Source organism: Bison bison, unplaced genomic scaffold (genome assembly GCF_000754665.1).
Source record: "Bison bison bison isolate TAMUID 2011002044 unplaced genomic scaffold, Bison_UMD1.0 scf7180017864282, whole genome shotgun sequence".
Taxonomy (NCBI): Eukaryota; Metazoa; Chordata; class Mammalia; order Artiodactyla; family Bovidae; genus Bison; species Bison bison.
Window position 1 is genome coordinate 966734 of NW_011494854.1, and position 22820 is coordinate 989553.

The following is a 22820-nucleotide window of genomic DNA, read 5'->3' on the forward strand; positions in this document are numbered from 1 at the left end:
GTGTCTGACTCTGTACGACCCCATAGACGGCAGCCCACCAGGCTCCCCGGTCCCTGGGATTCTCCAGGCAAGAACACTGGAGTGGGTTGCCGTTTCCTTCTCCAGTGCATGAAAGTGAAAAGTGAAAGTGAAGTTGCTCAGTCGTGTCTGACCCTCAACGACCCCATGGACTGCAGCCTTCCAGGCTCTTCTGTCCATGGGATTTTCCAGGCAAGAGTACTGGAGTGGGATGCCATTGTCTTCTATTGTTAAAATGTCATCCAAAACTGGATCTATTTACCCTTCCACGTGTATGATAACAAATTTCTGAACATGCTTTCCAACGAGTTAATAAAGTGAATTTTCCCTAATCTGCAAGATGAAAAAACATTTTTATGTTATCAAAAATTTCAACCATACACAAAGTTAAAGATAGAACTTTGAACCTCCATAACCCATCATTGGAGAAGGCAATGGCACCCCACTCCAGTGTTCTTGCCTGGAGAATCCCAGGGACGGAGGAGCCTGATGGGCTGCTGTCTATGGGATGGCACAGAGTCGGACACGACTGAAGCGACTTAGCAGCAGCAGCAGCAGCAACCCATCATTGGACTCAATGTTTATCAAGATTTTTGACTCGTTTGCCTCCTTTGCCTTTTTTCTGTTTTGCCAAAGTGTTTTGAAACAAATCCCAAACATATTTGATCACCCCCCAGTATGCTTCAGTATTCATCTTTTAAAAAATGCATTTTCTTTCTTAAAAAATTTTTTTAGCCTTTTAGTGAAGAAAATTTCATACAGGTCTAAAAGCAGTGAGTGTCACTTAATTGATACAATATTTTATTAGGAAAAAACTCCTTTGGTGATGTTTTGTTAAGGACCAATTAAAACTACATTCTTTTTTCTTGATGTCTTAAAAATCTGAAAGTGGTGGTACATTATTGGCTTTGACATTGGCCCACATTCTGCTTAATAAGTATAATATAACAAAACCCCTTATCAGTCTCCCAGTTTCTACAGTTAACAGCTCAAGCTGGGCTTTGTATACTCCTACTTATTTTCCTTTACACAATCAAATTATTTTGAAGCTAATCTCATGCATTGTAGCATTTTATTCATAAACATTTATATAGAGGTATGTAAAAGATAGGACTGTTCTATTCAGTGATAACCACAATGCTGTTGTCATACCTAAACAAAGTTAATTCCTTATTACTGTTAAATATCCATCAACATTTACTTACATAACCACAATGCCATTTATGTTACCTAATAAAATTATTTAACAAACTAGTACTCAGTTCTTAATTGGACTTCTGTTTTCTAAAAAATGCCTTTTTCAAGTTGGTTTAGGTTAGAATCCGTTCACATGTTACATTTGGCTACTGGGGCTTTCAAGCTCTTTAACTGGTGCTCCTTCTACCTCCTTTTCCTCTCAGCCACTGACAGGTTGCTGTGATCAGTTGCAGTGGAGTCAGTTGTCCTATATAATGTTCTACTTTCATGATTTTTCTATTTGCTTTCTTACGGTGTCATTTAACTTATTTCTTTATCTCTTAGCTCTAGAGACTTCACTACTTAGCTCTAGTGTCATTTAGGTTCAACTTGTTTGGTAAAAACTCTTTGTAAATGGCACTGTGTACTTCAGAAGCATCACAGCATCTGATTTTTTTTTTCCTCTCCTGTGGTGATACTAAGATTGATATGGATGTAACAGTCTGTTCTCTAAGTGGTAAATTTTTCTTTAAGCCTTTCTTTAATGACTCCATTCCATGGGTCAGTTATTTTATAGGTATCACAAAATGGAGATTTTCTAATTGCTCATTTTTTGTTTTAATAAACTTAATTCATTTGATTACTGCAGAACTTGAACATCTTTTCATATGTTTGTTGGTCATTCACTTTTGTGAATTGCCCATGACCTTGGATGATTTTTTTATGAATTATTTTCTTTTTAACCCATTTTTCAAGAGTTTAAAGATCATAGATATTAATCTTGTATATGTTATAAATGTTTTTTCCAGTTTGTAATTGTTTTCTGCATAGAAACTTTTAATTTGTGTAGCCAATTTTTATCTTTCTTCTATGACTTTTGTTTTTAAATCTTACTTTGACTTTTGTTCTTTGAGATAATATAAGTAAGAGTTTATTTTCTTTCTGGTAAATTTTTTCCTGCTTGATTTTTCATCTATGTGGAATATAGTTTGTATATGGTATAAGATAAGGATCAAATTTATTTCCTGCATGTAATCAATTAGTCCTTTAGCAATTTATTGAAAATCTTCTACCCCCCCACATTAATTGACTTAGGCATTACATAGTCTGTTTCTGGAATCCATTGTGGTTTATTGATAACATAATATCACAGATTTTATTTTGTTTTTATTAAAAAATTCTTTTATTGGAGTATAGTTAACAGCAAAGTGAATCAGTTATATATATATGCATATATCCACTCTTTTTGATTCTTTTCTCATATGGGTCAATATAGAGACATTACACATATTTTAAATTATATTGGATTTGTCCTATGTTTTAAAGTGTAGGTCACTGTCATTAATCATTTTGTAAGACGTTTTACTTATTTTCTTTCACACATATGATTTTCCATTTGAACTTTAGAATTAGTTTGTGATTAGTCCCATTGAAATTTAAATCTAATGTCATTGCGTTTGGTGGGAGAGACTTTTTTTTTTTTTTTTAGGTTTTTCCATTTGGGAATGTGGTTTTACTCTATTCAGATTTTTTATGTTTTTCAGCTAAAATAGTTTCTCCATCTGTTGTAATAAGTTTCTTTCTAGGTATGTTTTATGTTTAGTGTGTTTATTTTGTGTTTGGTCACAAAATAGCTTATTTATGACTACTCAGATTATAAAAATAGTTTACTTCAGTTTTGCTCAAATATACCAGTCATACTTTAAAATTAGTATAAGATCAGAAGAAATGTGCATACTTAAGTGTATATACTTTTCAAATAAACTTTAAGTATTTGTATCACTTATCTACTCATTAATGCAATAAGTTCAAAATAGTTAAGGAATGAAAAATGCAAGTTTTTAAAATAATTCCAAGTTTATAATTCCCAAGTTTGGGAAATAATCAATTTGTATTTAATGATTTATAAAGAGTGAAAGTAATAAATTAATCCTTGAAACTAATAAATTGCAGTTAAAATGTATAAAGTCAGTAACAAGATTTACTTTTTGTATTCTAGTTGAAATGTAACTGGTATGATGTTTTATTAGGAAGAAATCTTCCTCAGTGCCAATTTTTATTTAAAGACCAGTTAAAACTATATTCTTTTAACTTGGTGCCTTAAAATCATAAAAAGAGTAATACGTTCCTTTTGATATTGGCCCACATTCTTTTTATGGATATTGTAAATAGAATTAATATATTCTTAGCAGATTTGACAGCACCATTAATTTTTTTTTCTTTTTCCTATTACAGGTTTTGCAAAAGGCATCAAATTAAATCAAGTTCAAATATTCCTTGTGTCCCCAAAGACTTACTGATGATGTCTGAATTTGTTCTTCCAAGATTTATTTTTTGTCTTATTCAGTATTTAAGAGAAGGCTATAATGAACCAGGTATGTTTAATCCACTTTTTGTTAGTACTCTTTTTAAGTTCTCAATTAACAAAGTTTAGCACTAACAATGAGGTGAATTTTTTCAGATACCTTTTTTTTTTGGCTTAATGTTTTTTGTTTTTTTTTTTGGCTTAATGTTTTTTATGTGATAACTATGATATACTAAATAAAAGCACACTAAATATCAATTATATGACTTCATAGATACCTTGTAGTAGGCAGAATGTGGCAATCTCTTTTGCTCGGTTGTAAATGTCTCTGATCAAACTTATTTGGCCTTCTGGAGAAGAGGAAATAATTATTTTATGGGATTGAAGTGATTTAATTTGTGATTATATTGTGATAGAGCAGAATTAAGAAGTCCTGAAAGTGTTTGACTTTAACTTAGATTTTTAGGAGATAAACTATTTCACCAATCTCTTTCCCTCCTCCTTTTTTGTAGAGGTATATATATTTATTCCCCTCTGTATATAACAACTTAGGGAACAAATTGCTTATTCCCATATTGTTGGTAGAATGTATATCTGTGAGCATCCTGATTGTATTGAAAAGAGAAAAGAAACATGCAAATTACCAATATTATTCTTACTTTTTAAGATGTAGTCACAATCTTGATTAATATGCTTTAGTTAAATGTCTCGATTTAGATATCATTTATTAAAGTTCTTAATCTGACATTGTGAATTACAGGTATCAATTAGTGGTATGAACCAAACATTAACTTTTTATGATGTCTTTTGCCTTTCTAGAGATACTTGCATTTTTATCATTTAAAGGACTCCATTTGCATTACTTTTAGAGCTTTTAGATTATTTAATACTGTAAGTAATCTTAAATCCAATTTGAAACTATGGCACACATGTTTATCTTCTCTCTTGCATCTAGAAGTGTGAAGAATTATAGTATCGTCAGCATTTCTAAAACTATTATGTTATTTGCATTGTGAGCAAATGCTTATAGTTTCTCACTTCTACATTTTAAGCAGAATATACAGTCTTTTGTCAAATACTTCTGGTATGCATTAAAATAGAGAACGGAATATTGTTTTGATTTAGTCCCAAACTGCTTTCTCTTTGGAATGAAGGAACTGGAGACCAGCAGGGTTATTGAAATTTCTTTCCATTTTATTTCACATATGTTAGTTAACAGATTTTTTTGGATATTCACATTTTATGCTGCAAGTGTCCTATTTTAGAAAAATAATAGGTAGAAATCACATTATGCAAATCTTAAAGCTTACCATTAGTTTAATCAAAGAGTAATTAATATAAGAGTATATATTATATTTATATTTTCCTTGGTGACACTTAGCAGTTACAAGAGGTGGATGACATGGGTACATAGCTTTGATAATTATGTTACCATTACCCGAAAACATAAAGGAATGAATGGAAGCACTTTTTTTGTTTTAAGATGAATTTTGTGAACTTAGGTTCATGAAGTTTTCCTCTCTGTATTACTGCTTGTACTCAGCATTAATTTCTTATGTCTGTGCAAAAGTAAACTACTGCATTCATTTGTGTGTAGATCACTGTTTGAAATTAAAGAGAAAAAAAAAAGATAAAAGAGAGTACTTGAAATCATCTAATGTGAGATAATGGAAGCTGAGATAATTTCATGGTTGGACAGTTACCTGGAGTTCTATTTTCCATTTCACCCTACCATCCGTTCTGTCAGAGCCTGTGTTAGAGCCCCTGGAAATAAAAAACAAATGTTAGTTAAATTTCTACTAATAAGTCATTGGGGAGAACAGAAAGAAGAATAATACACAGTATGGTTTTCCACTGAGAAAGTAAGGTTTTTGGCTTGGATTCCATGACTCAGAGTTATCTGGAATTTTATTCACAGATTATCTTTTAACTAGGTTGAGGGTTCCTTGGGGTTAGGAACTACGTCTTACTTAGTTTTGCTTCTCAGTGCTGGTCATAAAGTAGATACTCAATAAATGTTTAAAGAACTTGATGTCTCCTTTTTTGGGCACAGAAGCCCCCTGTTAGCTCCCTTATATGCATTCTTCTTTTAACCAGTTATGATTAAGCTCTAAATGTCTCTCTTCATGTCTTTCTTTTAGACCTCAGTTTTTCTAAGACATCTTTTTTTTCTTTTCCTCTTAACTATTCTTTTTAAGTTGCTAGATTTCTAGATTTCTTCTCTTCCCCTCTTACCAGCGTATCTTGCCTGGTATTTTAAAATTGTTTTAGTAAAAACATTCATATTTTTCTAATTAGTTGCTTTGACCTTTAGCTAACATGAGCCTGTATTTTTGGAATATGATAAAGGATGGATTATTTGCTACACAGATTTTAATTTAGAACTGACATATTTTTATTCTAATATTCTTATACTATCTGAATATATTTGATTTCTGTCTTGTTTTGTTTTAGAGAGTAATCTTAACTTTTTCTTGAACTCTGTTCATCTAATTTTGAGATGATCTTTTGATTACATGTATATATCTGTTAAGTATAGAACCCTAAGTTGAATGCATTTTACACAGATTAAGTGATTAATACTTTGTGAGTGAGTGAGTGAGTGAGTTGGAAAGTCTCTTAGTCATTTCTAACTCTTTGTGACCCCATGGACTGTGGCCCACCAGGCTCCTCTCTCCATGGAATTCTTTAGGCAAGAATACTGGAGTAGGTTGCCATTTCCTTCTCTAGGGGATCTTCCTGACCCAGGGATTGAACCCATGTCTCCTGCATTGTAGACAGATTCTCTACTGTCTGAGCTGCTTGGGACATCTAGTACCTTATGAAGTCATCTCTTTTCTCCAGCAGTCTTTTCTTAGAGGACTGAATTCCTAAACAAGTCTGCCCTAGCTAGGTGCTGAGTAGGTGCCTGCTTTCTGAAGAGTTCTTAAATTAACTTTTTGATTATAAAATGCTGTTATCTGAGTTACTGTGTTTTTAAGGGAATAAAATATTATTCTTAGCAAAATATTTTAAAGAAAATTGATTGTTTTTTTTTTTTTTTTTTTAGCAGCTGATGTTCCATCAGAGAAAGACCTTAATAAAGTCCTTCAGCTTTTGGAACCTCAAATTTCCTTTTTAGAAGATCTAACTAAAATGGGAGGAGCAATGCGATCTGTTCTTACTCAGGTTTTAACAAACCAACAAAACTACAAAGATCTGACTTCCGGTGAGTAAAATTTCAAAGGGAAGAAAGTTAAAATTTACTTACATTATTATAATAATGAAAAATTATGTATTTTAAAACTTAAAATGTAGATTATTTTAGTAGAATGCTAAAGCTAAAAGTTATTAAGAATGCTTCTTATATTATGGATAAAGAAACTGAACCCCAGAAAAATTAAATGACCAATTCAAGACATCACAATTAACTGATTTTGGGGTTGGGACTAGAACCCAGACTTCCCAAGTTTGGTGTGACATATTTGTAATTATACTTTACCTCCCTTTCTCCAAACAATAACAGCCATCATTCTTGTGTCTTCATGTTCGGTATCCCTAAACTTTTGTGTGGGATTTTATAGTGATGTAGAAAAACCCCGGAGTTTATAGTGATGTAGAATTTAAATTATGAAACTTAAAGTTGTTAAATATGTTTGTACTGTAATATAAAATAGTTTTTACGTCTTGGTAACTTAGCTCAAATTTGTCGTTTGGTAAATATATCAATTATTTTAAAATCTTATGAATATTTTAAATAATGTTCTTTGTGCTTTTAAATAATGTTCTTTATGAACAGCATGTTTTGAAAATTGAAATTTATCTTCCTTCTTTAGAGTGGTGAAGTTTTTATGTGTATTGTTAATTACATGTTATTTATAGATAGTCTCATCTGATTGGCTTTGGGCTATATATTAGAGCTTGGGTGGGGAAGGTACATAGTAAACCAAATATTCCTATCCCTGCCCTTACAAAACTTATGGTCTAGTGAGGGGAGGTGACATTAACACAACCTCCATACCAAAAAATTGCTAGCCCTTATGTCATAACATAAAACTGGAAAAAAAATGTGAGGCAGTTGTTTTCAGACATTAGACAACAGGAAACACAAGACTGTAAACCTTTGAGAGAAACAAAAAGCAAGAGGTGGGCCTCACAATTCTCTGAATCTCTCTCTGGGGAAAACTTTCTGACTAACGGGGAGGGCTGGCATTGAAGCAGAGTGTGGTGGTCCAGCTGAGTTAAGGGGGCAGAGGTCACAGTTTAGGGCAGCTGAAGCAGTTGGAGCCTGTGGAATCTTTGGTGCAGAATAGCAAGAATTTGTGGGTCAGATGTATGAGGAACCTGAAAGTGCTTGGCTGAGAACTGAGATACACATATACAGGATGAGACTACCTAAGACTTACTAAAGAGGGCTGGGGGGTTAATGGCAGATAGTGAAGATAAATATAATAGAGGTAATGGAAATTAGGCAGTGTTGGGAGACACTGGAGTATCAGCTCAACCGAACTGGAGAGACCTTATTAATAAGCTAGGCATCAAGTTGACACACCAGAAGGCCATATACCTTAGAGTAAGTTCTACTCCAGGTCAGTCTTAATGAAGCCTAGAACCCTGACAGAGTTTGGAGATTATTCTTGCCAATTTACAGGGCTTTTAAAGAATCTTGAAAGTGAAAGTGTGAGTTGTTCTGTTGTGTCCGACTCTTTGCGACCTCATGGACTGTAGTCTGCCAGACTACTCTGTCTATGGAATTTTCCAGGCAAGAATACTTGGGAAAGAAAGGGATTGGGTTGCCATTCCCTTCTCCAGAGAATCTTCTCAACCCAGGGATCAAACCCGGGTCTCCTGCATTATAGGCAGATTTTTTACCATCTGAGCTACCAGGGAAGCCCAAAGAATCTTGGGCTTCCCATAAATTCGCCCCTTCAGTTCAGTTCAGTCCAGTCACTCAGTCATGTCCGATTCTTTACGACCCTATGCACTGCAGCACTTCAGGCTTCCCTGTCCATCACCAACTCCTGGATCCTACTCAAACTCATGTCCATCACGTCGGTTTTGCCATCCAGCCATCTCATCCTCTGTCGTCCCGTTCTCCTCCTATCTTCAGTCTTTCCCAGCATCAGAGTCTTTTCCAGTGAGTGAGTTCTTCTCATCAGGTGGCCAAAGTATTGGAGTTTCAACTTCAACAGTAGTTCTTTCAATAAATATTCAGGACTGATTTCCTTTAGGATGGACTGGTTTGATCTTTTTGCAGTCCAAGGGATTTTCAAGAATCTTCTCCAACACCACATTTCAAAAGCATTAGTTCTCCGGTGCTCAGTATTCTTTATAGTCCAACTCTCATTCCGTACATGACTACTGGAAGAACCATAGCTTTGACTAGATGGGCCTTTGTTGGTAAAGTAATGTCTCTGCTTTTTAATATGCTGTCTAGGTTGGTCATAGCTTTTCTTCCAAGGAGCAAAGCATCTTTTAATTTCATGGCTGCAGTCACCATCTGCAGTGATTTTGGAGCCCAGAAAAATAAAGTCTGACACTGTTTCCACTGTTTCTCCATCTATTTGCCATGAATTGATGGGACTGGATGCCACGATCTTAGTTTTCTGAATGTTGAGTTTTAAGCCAACTTTTCCACTCTCTTCTCTTTCACTTTCATTGAGAGGCTCTTTAGTTCTTCTTCACTTTCTGCCATAAGGGTGGTTTCATCTGCATATCTGAGGTTATTGATATTTCTCCTGGCAATCTTGATTTCAGCTTGTGCTTCATCCAGGCTGGCATTTCGCATGATATACTCTGCATATAAGTTAAATAAGCAGGATGACAGTATATAGCCTTGATGTACTCTTTTCCTGATTTGGAACCAATCTGTTGTTCCATGTCCAGTTCTAACTGTTGCTTCTTGACCTGCATGCAGATTTCTCAGGAGGCAAGTAAGGTGGTCTGGTATTCCCATCTCTTTAAGAATTTTCCACAGTTTGTTTTGATCCACACAGCCAAAAGCTTTGGCGTAATCAGTAAAACAAAAGTAGATGTTTTTCTGGAACTCTTTTGCTTTTTTAATGATCTTGGCAATTTGATCTCTGGTTCCTCTGCCTTTTCTAAATCCAGCTTGACTATCTGGAAGTTCTCGGTTCATGTACTGTTGAAGCCTGGCTTTGCGAGTTTTGAGCATTACTTTGCTAGCGTGTGAGATGAGTGTAATTGTGCAGTAGTTTGAGCATTCTTTGACATTGCCTTTCTTAAGGATTGGAATGAAAACTGACCTTTTCCAGTCCTGTGGCCACTGCTGAGTTTTCCAAATTTGCTAGCATACTGAGTGTAGCACTTTCACAGCATCATCTTTAAGGGTTTGAAATAGCTCAACTGGAATTCCATCACCTCCACTAGCTTTGTTCATAGTGATGCTTCCTAAGGCCCACTTGACTTCACATTCCAGGATGTCTGGCTCTAGGGGAGTGATCACACCATTGTGGTTATCTGGGTCATGAAAATCTTTTTTGTATAGTTCTTCTATGTATTCTTGCCACCTCTTCTTAATGTCTTCTGCTTCTGTTAGGTCCATGCCATTTCTGTCCTTTATTGTGCTCATCTTTGCATGAAATGTTCCATAGGTTATCTCTAATTTTCTTGAAGAGATCTCTAGTTTTTTTCCATTCTATTGTTTTCCTCTATTTCTTTGCATTGATCACTGAGGAAGGCTTTCTTATCTCTCCTTGCTGTTGTTTGGAACTCTGCATTCAAATGGGTATATCTTTCCTTTTCTCCTTTGCCTTTCTCTTCTCTTATCAGCTCTTTGTAAAGCCTCATCAGACAACCATTTTGCCTTTTTGCATTTCTTTTTCTTGGGGATGGTCTTGATTGCTGCCTCCTGTACAGTGTCACGAACCTCCGTCCATAGTTCTCCAGGCACTCTGTCTCTCAGATCTAATCTGTTGAATCTGTTTGTTACTTCCACTGTATAATAGTAAGAGATTTGCCCCTTACAAACTAAAACTGAGTCTTCAGAAATTCTATGTGATCAAGCTGTAAGTCTTGCAGAATTAAAATTAACACTCTTCAAAGGAAGATAGCAGAACCCAGAATCTTTGATAATGTGTCATCAGAATGTCCAATATACAATAAAAACTGTTAGACATACAAAAAAATAAGAAATTGTGCAGTGTAACCAAGAAAAAGGACACTAATAGAAATTGACCTTGAAATGGCCTAGATGTTGGATTTAGTAGATAAAGAGATTAAAAAACTATTACATATATGTTCAAGAAATTAAAGGAAAATATGTTGAACTTAATTAAGAAATAATTAAAGGAAAGTTTGTGTTCTTTTGGCCACACTGCATGGGATGCAGAATCTTAGTTCCATGACCAGAGAGTGAACCTGCACCCCCTGCAGTGGAAGCAGGGATTCGTAACCACTGGACCACTAGGGAAGTCTCTGAAATATATTTTGTTAATTAAAATTATTGCAAAAATTTCATTTATTGTTACTGAGATAAACACATGATTTTTATTATTCAGAAGATATTTAGTCATTTCTTATGTAGGACCCTTGAAATCCTTTATTTTTTATAAACTGTGGTTGTTTTTAATTTTGGACTTGAATTGAAGGATAGATGTATTCCTGTCTAATCTGTGCTGAAAGTTTTATTTTCATTTTTGTTTTTTTTTAAAATTAGACCAGAGATTGGGCAGAGATTTAAATAAACAAAGCTATTCTAAGTATTGAGTGTAGCAGAGAGAGGAAATTGAGGAAAGCTCAGCAAATATTAAACAAACTCATTTACTATATATTTTTATAATCAGAGAGATTGAAACCTTAATTAAAGATGTATAGTCTCCGTGTGTGTGTGTGTGTGTGTGTGTGTGTGTGTGTGTGTGTGCTTAGTCACTCAATTGTGTCTTGACTCTTTGTCACCCTATAGACAGTAGCCCGCCAGGCTTCTCAGATTAAGAGGTGGCAAATGACATGGTAACTTGGCTTTCAGAAAATAATTTTTTCTTTTAAAGAACTTTCAAATGTCAGTATTTTTCTTTTATTATTCTTCTATTCTCCATAATATATTAGGAATCAAAGTAGAAGACAAACTTGGCATTAATATGATCAAATGCTAAGTGAAATGTCTAGGATTGTTAATTCTAGAACCTAAACTCAAAATTTTGGAATAAATTTGTTTTAAGTGATACTTCTGTACAAGTTATGCCTTTAATTACTTCAGTGTCATTATAAAAACATTTTATGCTTGGCAAAACAGAAATTAAGAATAGTCTCAGTTATAATATTTGAAAATTCCACTCTTTTTCCCTAGGAAGCCTTTCCAAAAACTTTGCTTTGGGTCTGGTTGCATGGTATTATAAGAGCACAGATTGTGAAACCAAATGGTGAAGTCTGCTGCAGATTTGTCACTTAACCATATTATCTGCCTTTCTGTACAATAAAAGTTCCTTGAAGATAGGAATCATGTTTTATCAATCTTTGAACCCCCTGTGTTTTGTATATAATCTCTGGCGTCTTTAAGATGCTCAACTGCTTACTGGATTTCATTATTTGCCATAAACATGCTGTACATTATTAATGCCAAACATGAGCACAGAAATGTCTGATAGCTATTTTATATTATTCATTCTAGGGTTTCCCCTCCAATTAGAATAGTCATCTATTTTATATGTGTATACGTTATTTATTGAGGTGGCTGTATTTATGTTTTGAATGGAATATTTTTTTTTCTGATTTTTAAATGTACTTTAAATATTAGGTCTTGGAGAAAATGCTTGTGCAAGGAAAAGTCATGAAAAATACCTTATAGCTTTGAAGAGCTCTGGACTTACATATCCTGAGGATAAACTTGTATACGGTATACAAGAGCCATCTGCTGGCGCTAGCACTCTGGCAGTTCAAGGTTTGTTTAAATATTTAATTTGAACAATGGTAACTTTTCTGTGTTAAAACAAGAAACCCCTCAAGCTTTACTCATTGAAAAAATTTAAGCGCTGTGTCATTCTTTGTAAGGAAAGTAATAAAAGTAGTAAAAATTTGTAAGCAAGAAAGGATAGATTAGTCAAAGAAGATACTTTGTTTTTCTTCAAAGGGATTCAGTTAGTTTATCAAAGGTTCTAGTTTGAACTCATGAAAAATATAGCACTTGCTATTTAGGAGTAGCCCCAAACTTTAGTAGTTCAATATTTTAGTAAACCATGGTTTAAAAAGAAAAGAAAGCAATCCTTCTGAAACATTATTTGTGAATATTAAATCTGTGTTTTCACTGGAGGTTTCCTATTGAAATATAAACTGATTGGGCCCAGATTTAAAGATAAATGTTAAATTCTGCCAAGATAACTATTAGAATGAGTTGTCTTAACAAAACTTTAGCTTTTGATATTGTTATGTTTTAAAGTAATTTTAAGGTTAAAGCAATATGTAACAGTTATAAAGGGAAACTTTTTTCTCCTTTCCAAAGGTTTTGCAAGTGCAGCAGGAACATTGGGACAACTAGATTCTTCAGATGAGGTGAGTTAACATTTGAAACATTTAAAAAGTAGTATTTAAAAGTTTTAGAACTACCATACAAATTTGTGGATATTTTGTAGTTGAAATTCTTCATTTTGTAGACATGGACACTGAAGCCCAGAGTGGAATAACTTAGTCAAGGTCACAGCATTACTTAGTGACAGGATGAGGACTGCAGCTAGATTTTTACTTCTTATTTGTAAATTCATTTCTATTTTTATAGTTTAGAAATGAGAGCTAGAAAGGCATAGATATTTCTCCTATGAAATATCCTCAGATTTATCCAAAAATTAGCTAAGTCTAGAATAATTTGCTAGAAGAATATGAAATGTGCTTCTTTTCTAATCTCATAATAAAGTTATATCTTCTATCTCAAGAGTTATTTAAAAAAGCAAAGTACTGAGAAATAGACTGTCAGTTTGAAATGTCAATTTTTATAGTTTATTAATAATATTTCTAATAAATTACATATAACATTCCTGTAGTTTGTTAGTATGTGATTTATAAAGAAAAATTCCTTTTTGATCTATATTTGTTTATAATCTTGGTTTTTATAAAACTTAATTTTCATATGTTTATTAATTTATACATTTAATGTTGGACATTTTAAAAACTAAATTGTTTTTAAGCATTTACATTTTTTTCCTTTGAAAAAACCCATTTTGATGTGGTAATGTCATATGAACTAAGCCAAATATCTTTTGTTTGAAAGCACGATTTCTTTTATGGATATGTTACAATTGATCTGATGCCTTATAATTTAAAGTTTTTAGTAGCATATTTCCCCTGTAAGAAGGCTTCCACAAAATGTAGTATTTTGTGGAATCTCATTTAATTAACAATTAACAGGAACATGTTAATTTTCAACAAATTGGAATAGCCAGAGGTGCCTTAATTGTACATAAGTACATTGTAGCAACACCGTATTTTATGGTAGGGTGCTGGAAGGAGATCCTTCTGTGTGAGTGTGCACCCAGGGTTGGGGGGTGGTGCTTTTGAATTTCTTCTAGAAGTAACTTTGTGAGGGGTATCAGAGGATTTGAAATAGGGCCTTTCTTTGTTCATTACCATTGCTTTTACTCTGTTCTTCTTTAGGCCCTCTCTGTGTTCCTTCTGTTCATTTCTCTTGGATTCTTTGTTTCAGCAACTTCTATGTGTAATATAATTCATATAATCATTTACTCCTTAATTATGATTATATTTCAGTAAATACTTGTTGATGGTGACAACTTCAAAATACTTCATTTTAATTTGCATTCTCATAAAATGCTATTTTTGTGATAGTAGCTGAGACCACCTAGAGTTTGTGAAGTATACTTAATATTTATATTTAAAGACAGTAAGATTTTTTTGATCTTTAAATTGTATTTTATAATTAAACTTTTAGTTTATTTAAAAGTACTTTTTAACTAGCAATAAAACCTATGACCCAGCAGTCCCGCTACTGGGCATATACCCTGAGAAAACCATAATTCAGAAAGACACATGCATCTCAATATTCACAGCAGCGCTATTTGCAATTGCCAGGACATGGAAATGACCTAGATGCCCATCGACTCATCAATGGATAAAGAAGTTGTGGTACATGTATACAATGGACTATTACTTAGCCATAAAAGGGATGAGTGTGAGTCAGTTGAACTGAGGGGGATGAACATAGATCCTGTTATACAAAATGGAGTAAGTCAGAAAGAGGGAAAACAAATATAGTATATGAACACATATATGGAATTTAGAAAAATGGTACTGATGATCCTGTTTGTAGGGCAGGAATAGAGATGCAGACAGAGAGAATGGACTTGTGGACGCAGCAGGGGAAGGAGAGGGAGGGATGAATGGAGAGAGTAGCACTGACATATATATACTACCATTTAGTAAAACAGATAAGCTGCTGTATGACACAGGGAGCCCAGCCCGGGGCTCTGCGATCACCTAGTGGGGTGGCATGTGACTGGGGTGGGAGGGGTATATATATGTGTGTATATACACTTACGGCTGATTCACTTTGTGTGGCAGAAACCAACACAACATTGAAAAACAGTTACCCTCCAATTAAAAAAACAGTACTTTTTATACTTTATGTATTTATCATATTCTTTAAATGGGATGAAAATGGGGTCATTTGGACATCTGAAAACTTAAGAATTTGAAGTAGAGTTTTTCAGCTGGATATAAGTTGAAGGGATACCCACTTTGGTTTTTCTTTAAAAGGAACTTGAGCTTTTGTTAGACAGATCTGAGTTTGAATATTGCCTCATAGTATCGCAATGCTTTCTGCCAGATTTTAAGCTTCTTAATATGAATTTTCTCATGAAAAAATGGTGATTATTCTAGTGTTAGGATTAAAGGGAATAACATGTGTATTACCGCTCATGAACCAGATACAAATTACACTCTTAATAAATGTTTTTTGTCCTAGTGCTTTGTATGTAGAAGGTATTGAAATACTGAAATTTTCAGCTACCATGGGTCATATGATAGACATTTTTGCTTGTCTTTCCAGAGAAAATAAGTTTATTAAAGCATGGATTAAGAGTAATGAAGTTTATCTTTAAACTTTTAAATTGAAAGTTTACTCAAATATTATACACTGTGGTTGTTTTACCAGTATTCTGAAATATGAATAAGCTACAGTTTATCCAGTAATTTTTATAATTTCCAATTTTTTATTATAAGATACAGTGCTTGTATTTCTTTTCGAACAGTTAACTCTCTAAGATACGGAATTGCTTGACTACAGGGTGAAAAGTAAAAGTGTTAGTTGTTCAGTTGTGTCTGACTCTTTGGGACTCCATGGACTGTAGCCCGCCAGGTTCCTCTGTCCATGGGATTTTCCAGGCAAGAATACTGGAGTGTATTGCTTTTTCCAGGGATCTTCCTGACCTGGGGATCAAACCTGGGTCTCTTCCATCTCCTGCATTGGGAGGCAGATTCTTTACCACTAGTGGCATCTGGAAAGCTCCAGACTATAGGGTTGCTGCTGCTGTTAAGTCACTTCAGTCGTGTCCAACTCTGTGTGACCCCATAGACAGCAGCCCATCAGGGTCCACCGTCCCTGGGATTTTCCAGACAAGAACACTGGAGCGCGTTGCCATTTCCTTCTCCAGTGCATGAAAGTGAAAAGTGAAAGTGAAATCCATGGGATTTTCCAGGCAAGAGTACTGGAGTGGGGTGCCATTACCTTCTCCAGACTATAGGGTAGGCATATCTTAAATTGTATTAGGTTATATTTTTCTGTTAAAAAAAGGCACACACACTTATTTAAGATGACAAGTATGGAAAACTACAAAGATAAGACCATTACCCAGGGCCAGACATAGAAAGGTTTTAGTGATAGGAAATTTTCTATTTTAAGACTGCAATCATAATTTTTTTAATCAAAAAATTTCATATATGTTTTATTGACTTACATACTAACAAAGTCAAATCTTGAGCTAGAAATAGAAAAGTTGTGTAATATAACAAGACAAAAATGAGAATCAGAAGGAGGCAATTTGAAGGTTTAAAAAATTATGAATTCTGGAGCATTCCTCTTGCCTAACTTTCTTATAGATGAGGAAGCTGAATTTCAAATAATAAACTGATCCACTGGACAAGTGAATTCCATCTTGTCAGTAGTAGAGTTGCAAATGGATGCTAGGTCTCCTCTCTGCTGGTCTAGAGTTTTTAGTGTAAGGTGGATAAACCCAACCGTTCTTACTATTTCTGTGTGCAAATTTGTCTTAAACTTTGTTGCTTACAATTACCATTTTTTGTTTTGCTAATAATTTTATGACTCAGAAATTTGGGAATGGCAGCTGGGCAGTTCTCACTTAGGTTATCTCACGAGATTCCTGTTATTTGTTGGCTGAGAAACTGCAGTCATCTGAAGGGTCAGCTGAATTGGAGATATAAGATGCTTGGACGGGGCTACCAGTTGATGCTGGCTCTGCACAGGGAGCTCACCCTGCTGGAGACCATCCAGCAGGGTGGTCTCAAGTTGTTGGGCTTCTCATATAGTTGTGGCTTTTCCCAATGTGAGTAACTCAAGAGCAGCAGCTGTGGAGCCTTTTCTGTGTTAGTCTTGGAATTATACATACTATTACTTCTACTGCATTCTGTTCCTTATGAGTTGCTAAGGTGGGTTCAATGCAGAAGGAGGTAAATTCCACCTCTCAGAAGGTAGAGATGTCAAAGAATTTATAAACATGTTTCAAAATTTCCACAACCAGGATGTGAAATTTGCCGTTCTTTTTCCTGGATTCTCTTGGTAGCCTAGAAATGACTGGTGATTATAGCTAAATACAGTACAGTAATTGATTATGTATTTTCCTGTCTATTTAAGTAGTACTTGTATGTTGGGAAAAACTGTAACATGATAATGAAATACCACTTTAGCCAGAAATGGCAACTGTAGTGTTTTAAAGAAGATCAAAGTTTTCTTTAGTATAATAGTTATATTACTACATCTCAAGAGAATGAAAGCTTATATTTAAAGTTATAAGAGAGTTTTAAAAGAATTGATCTTTACCTTGGTAGAATGAAAAGGGACATATTAAAATTTTACTAGGATTCATTGCCGCTTAAGGAACAGAATATAGTTTTGAATCTGATTAAAATGGAAGCTAACATTATCATAACTTTTCTGCTAATCTCTACTTGGGATCTCTATTGTGCTTTTATTTCTTAATGATAAACATTATTTTATTAGGACCAGTGATTTGGATGGAAAAAGCTTCCTTTTGTGCCTAGGTAATTATAAATAATAAGTAAGTTAATTGAGTTTTAATGTGATATATTTAGAGGGAAAATATAAGAATTTCCACCCTCTTTCTTTTTTTTTTCCCACCCTCTTTCTTAAAAACTTTATTGTAGTATATTGCTTTACAATTTTATATTATTTTCTGCTGTACAGCAAAGTGAGTCAGCCATGTGTATATGTTATCCCCTCTTTTGGGGATTTACTTCCCATTTAAGGCACCACAGAGCGTTAAGTAGAGTTGCCTGTGCTGTACAACGTGTGCTCAGTTGCTCAGTCATGTCTGACTCTTTGCAACCCCATGGAATGCAGCTTTCCAGGCTTTTGGAAATTTCCAGGCCATGAAATTCTCCAGGCAAGAATACTGGAGTGGGTTCCCATTTCCTACTCCAGGGGATCTTCCCGACCTAGAGATCAAATCCATGTCTCTTGCATTGTAGGCAGATTGTTTGTCTATTGTGCCACCTGCGAAGCCTAATGATGTTTGAAAAAACTGATTTAAAACTATTTTAAATTTGTGTTATAGTTCTTTTCAAAGCATTTTTACATATATAAATGATGAAAATGCAAGCAGTAATTTAATAAGGATGGACTAAATAAAGGAGAAAGTAGATGAAAGGATAAGGAGATGGAAAATGTTAATAGAAGTGTACCAGAATTGATGCTTTTTAACTGTGGTGTTAGAGAAGACTCTTGAGAGTCCCTTGGACTGCAATGAGATCCAACCAGTCCATTCTAAAGGAGATCAGTCCTGAATATTCATTGGAAGAACTGTTGCTGAAGCTGAAACTCCAATACTTTGGCCACCTGATATTCTGAAGAACTGACTCATTAGAAAAGTCCCTGATTCTGGGAAAGATTGAAGGCTGGAGGAAAAGGGGACGATGGAGGATAAGATGGTTAGATGGCATCACCAAATCAATGGACATGAGTTTGAGCAAGTTCTGGGAGTTGCTGATGGAAAGGGAAGCCTGGTGTGCTGCAGTCCATGGGGTCACAGAGTCAGACATGACTGAGTCACTGAACTGAACTGAGATACAGATGTTCTTGAACAAATATCTATTTTATGCCATTTAAAAATTTCGTTAAAGCTTTTAAAGCCATATTGCATTTTATTTTGCAACTGCAGTCACAAATTATATGTTTGCTTTTAGCATTTATATTTGAAATTTAGTGAAGAGCTGAATATGGCTTAAGGATTGGAATTTCTGCACCCTTACTCTACAGGCCCATAGGGTTATTGAACAAACCCCTTTTGTGATTTCATTCTTACAATTTAGCGAAGTGTATGAAAAAGGAGACAGGATGAGAAGAGGGCAATGACATCTCAAAAACTGCTATAGAGAGGGAGTTATAACAATTAAGAAAATGTTGTAAGTTAGAATTGGAAGAGATCCTAGGCGTAGTCTAATTCTGCCAATTTGAAAAATGAAGAAACAAGTTTGAAACTCTTTAACAGCAGCAAGATTTTTCCTGTTTAAAGATTTACTTGATGAGCATACTGCTGTCTACTTAATTTTATTCATACAAGTTGTGTCAGATATTTGTCCCTGCTGTCCCTAGAGTAACAGAACATTATGTACTCAGCAGGGCTATTTATACACATGACATTCTTCATACTACTACTTCTTACTTTTTTTTTTTTTTTGGTGTGTGTAGCTAATATGTAATAGGAGTTTAAAATGTTCTTTGTCTTGAATGAAGCTGAAATAAAATAGAAACACATTTTAACTTTATGAAGTACTTTAAAATGTGAATTTATGTTTATTCATTTTTTGTTTAGATTTGTTCAGTCATCAGATAATTCAGTTCAAAAGAAAATTATCTCCAGTATTATATGTACATGGATGTAATAGAGAGTTTCTTAGAGAAACTAGGACTGTTTAAATCAAGATAACTTTTCAAGGAAAGATTATTTTCACTGAGGCTATTACCATAAGCAGTGTCCATTTATCTATGTGTATTTACCAGATCATTAATCTTTGTGACTTTGATACATTCTAGCTGTTAATACTAATTTAATAAATAAATAAACACATTTTTCCCCCTGTGTAACCATAAAATTTGAATGTCCATTGTTGAAAAATTGACAAATAGAAAAAAGAAAACACTTACCTCCAGCTGTGCTCTCCAGAGATTACCACTATTTATTAATTTGTTTGTTTGCCTCTAGTCTTCTGTATTTCATACTCTTACATAAGAGAAATGATCACTTAACAAAATAAGTTACTATGTACTTTGTTTGATAGCTCTAATTATTAGGAATCTCTTCTTAATACCATGTTAAATATTATAATTTTCCCACCTTTCTTCTTGTTTCTCCCTATGGAAACATTTTAATTTTACTTCATTAGGTACCCCTTTAACTTTTTAGCTTTAGTTACACAGTATTCTCTGGTATTCATAGCTCTTTCACCTGTTCATTCCTTTTTAAAATTATGATCTGATTTTGGTACAGAGTCACAAGGATAGCTTATCGTGAAGCATGTTATGGCTTCCTTTAGGCCTAAGGGTTTTTGTTAGCATTTTAGCAGCAGTGCTAAACTGCGGTAGAAGCTCCAGTGGTCAAATGAAACACTCAGGTCCCTCACTCACTTACCCCTTCAGATTTACAGCTGACAAGTTTGAGAGCTCCCTCTCTGCTTTGTATTTGTAAAATTGATTTAAAGCAAACAGTATCATGTTACAGTGGCTTACATAAATGTTTTCATTTTATTCTAGTTTCCCAAGATCTCCTTTGGATTTTATTTTTATAATCTGCTGTGTTAAATGTTTTAGCCTTGTGTATTTTGTATTAACATTGAATATTGTTTTAACCAACTGTGAATTTAAACTTGACTTCTTTTTATGGAGCTCATATTTTTTCATCTGTCCAGTAAATCCATCAAAGAAAGAAAGGTTAATTTGGGTTGAAAAACTACCTGTAAATTTTGCAGGCTAGGAGTTTGAATCTGTTTTCTGGGGAGTTGGCAGGGGGCAAGGTGGGGTAAAGGTCTTCTCTGATATTGGACATAGATATCAAACTCAGCTAGGAAGGGAGTCTCCCTGTGTGGGAAACACACATGCAGTGTTGTCTACTTCTCTACTCAGGAACCTAGTTAACAGTTTCTGAGAGTGTTTCTGAGAGCTGTATGAATGCTGTCTCAGTTGAGGTTGTTTATTTCCTCTCTTGTTCACTGGACCCATTATTTTCCCCCAGGGTTCTATACTGTTTTCTCGTGGATAAGAGGGGAAGAACTCTAACTCTCCATCTTGAGTTTGGGGTGGGGTCTTGTTGTCATGATAACTAAATTGTTTTCATTTTCCTTAATGCCTGAATGTCCCAGCACTGGAAGTTATTCCTGTTTGTTGAAACTTTTGTTCTTGGTATTTGCCTGGTGGTCCAGTAGTTAAGACGCCATGCTTCCACAGCACGGGCGGGTATTCCATCGCTGGTTGGCGAACTAAGATCCTACATGCTTCGAGGAGCGGCCCAAAAAAATAGAACTTGAAATAGATACACACTCATCCATTATCTTGAGTAGATTGTTGTATTTAGGATTGAAAATCATAATTAGTATTAAAAACATTCATTAGCTTAAAGCTATAATTCATTGTCATCATTGAATAAATAGAAAATTAATATTAGCAAAAAGATGATGAAATTACCTATTACTCTATCACTTAGAGGTGACTTACTCTAATCATATATATTCTAACAGATTTTATATATGGTATATTTTAGAGACTCCATGCTATATATGCTATTCTGTAACCTGCTTTCCTTACTAATGGTAGTTTTAAACATCTGTAACAAAGAGTATATTTTAACGTATTTTATTTGTGTGTGGTATCACTACTTAAATGGTTTCATACTCCATATGCTATCCTTCATAACATGCTTTTTTTTTTTTTCTAATTTATAGTAATAGTTTTTGAACATTTACCTGGTCATAATGAATATGGAACTCTAGTCTTGCTTTTCTTTAAAGAGTATATTTGTGCTATAATTTATTTCCCTAATTCCCTGCTCTGCTGTTGGAAACCAAAGGTTTTTTTTTTTTTGCCATTATAAATAACATTGTGATGAGTGTTATGCAGATAGTCCCTATTCACTTGTCTGATTATTTCTTTAAGATAAATTCTTAGAACTGGAATTTCTGTTCCAGTGATAGATACACTTTAACAACTTTCCATATGTGTATTGACAAATTGCCATTCAGGAAAATTGTTCTGTTATGTACTCTCTCAAGTGTAGTACAAGACTACCCGTTATCCCACCTGTTTAAATGGAGGTAGACTCCCTTCCTAGCTGAGTTTGCTATCTATGATGATGTCAGGCTAATCTTTGTTTCTAGACTTTTGTCTTTGTGCCTTCTTGGAATGACTTTCCTCTCCCTAGCTTGACTAATTTTACTTGTCCTTTAAAGTGTAAGTTTGGAAAATTTTTAAAACTTTGTATTGTCATGGCCATTGCTTGACCAAGGATACACTTTTCATAGGAAGTTTTTATTTGAAATTATGAAATAATCCTAACCTGGAATATAATATTAAAAGTTTTTTTTTTTTGTCTTCTGCCAGGAGAACAGTTTCATAAATGACTATTAGCTAAAATCTCAAATTTTACAATCTTCTGGGTCTTGTGGCATGGTTTACATTCGTATATCTGTCTTTTATGGCTCCAAATTTCATACTGGCTGAGTTTCTCTTTGGACAAGGTGAGGGTGGCAAAGAAAGAGGGAGTATAGTTTGTTTGACTGTCACTATTGCTGCCGAGTAGATGACCATAGAGGCCTGGCTTTGGTGGGGGTTAACAGAGGGCATATAGAAGTGCTTAGTAAATGCTGAATGACTGAGCTATGAAGTATCTTTCAGAACCTCCAGACTGGTCTTTAGGGCTGATGCTGGACTTGTCAGAAACTTGCAGTTAAGTCTTGGTATGTAGGCCAAGAACACTACAACCAGTGGGTTGAGCCATAGCATAAAGCTGAGGCTTTTCTGCTTTGGAGGTTTGATTTAATTGAGAAAGTGTCTGGGAATTTGTACCATGGTTCTATCCTGCCATCAGCATAATTGGTTAGCATAACAGACAGTATGCCAAATACTACCACACATAGC

General features: G+C 34.4%; 1 protein-coding gene across 1 annotated transcript in view; it reads left to right on the top strand.

Moving 5' to 3' along the window:
• The window catches only part of UBR3 (ubiquitin protein ligase E3 component n-recognin 3 (putative)), a 205486-nt gene that overhangs the window by 33434 nt on the left and 149232 nt on the right, over nucleotides 1-22820 (top strand). Inside the window, 4 exon segments of the mRNA XM_010849413.1 lie at nucleotides 3430-3569; nucleotides 6549-6707; nucleotides 12234-12377; nucleotides 12936-12985. Of these exon segments, the coding sequence (XP_010847715.1) occupies nucleotides 3430-3569; nucleotides 6549-6707; nucleotides 12234-12377; nucleotides 12936-12985 (493 nt within the window).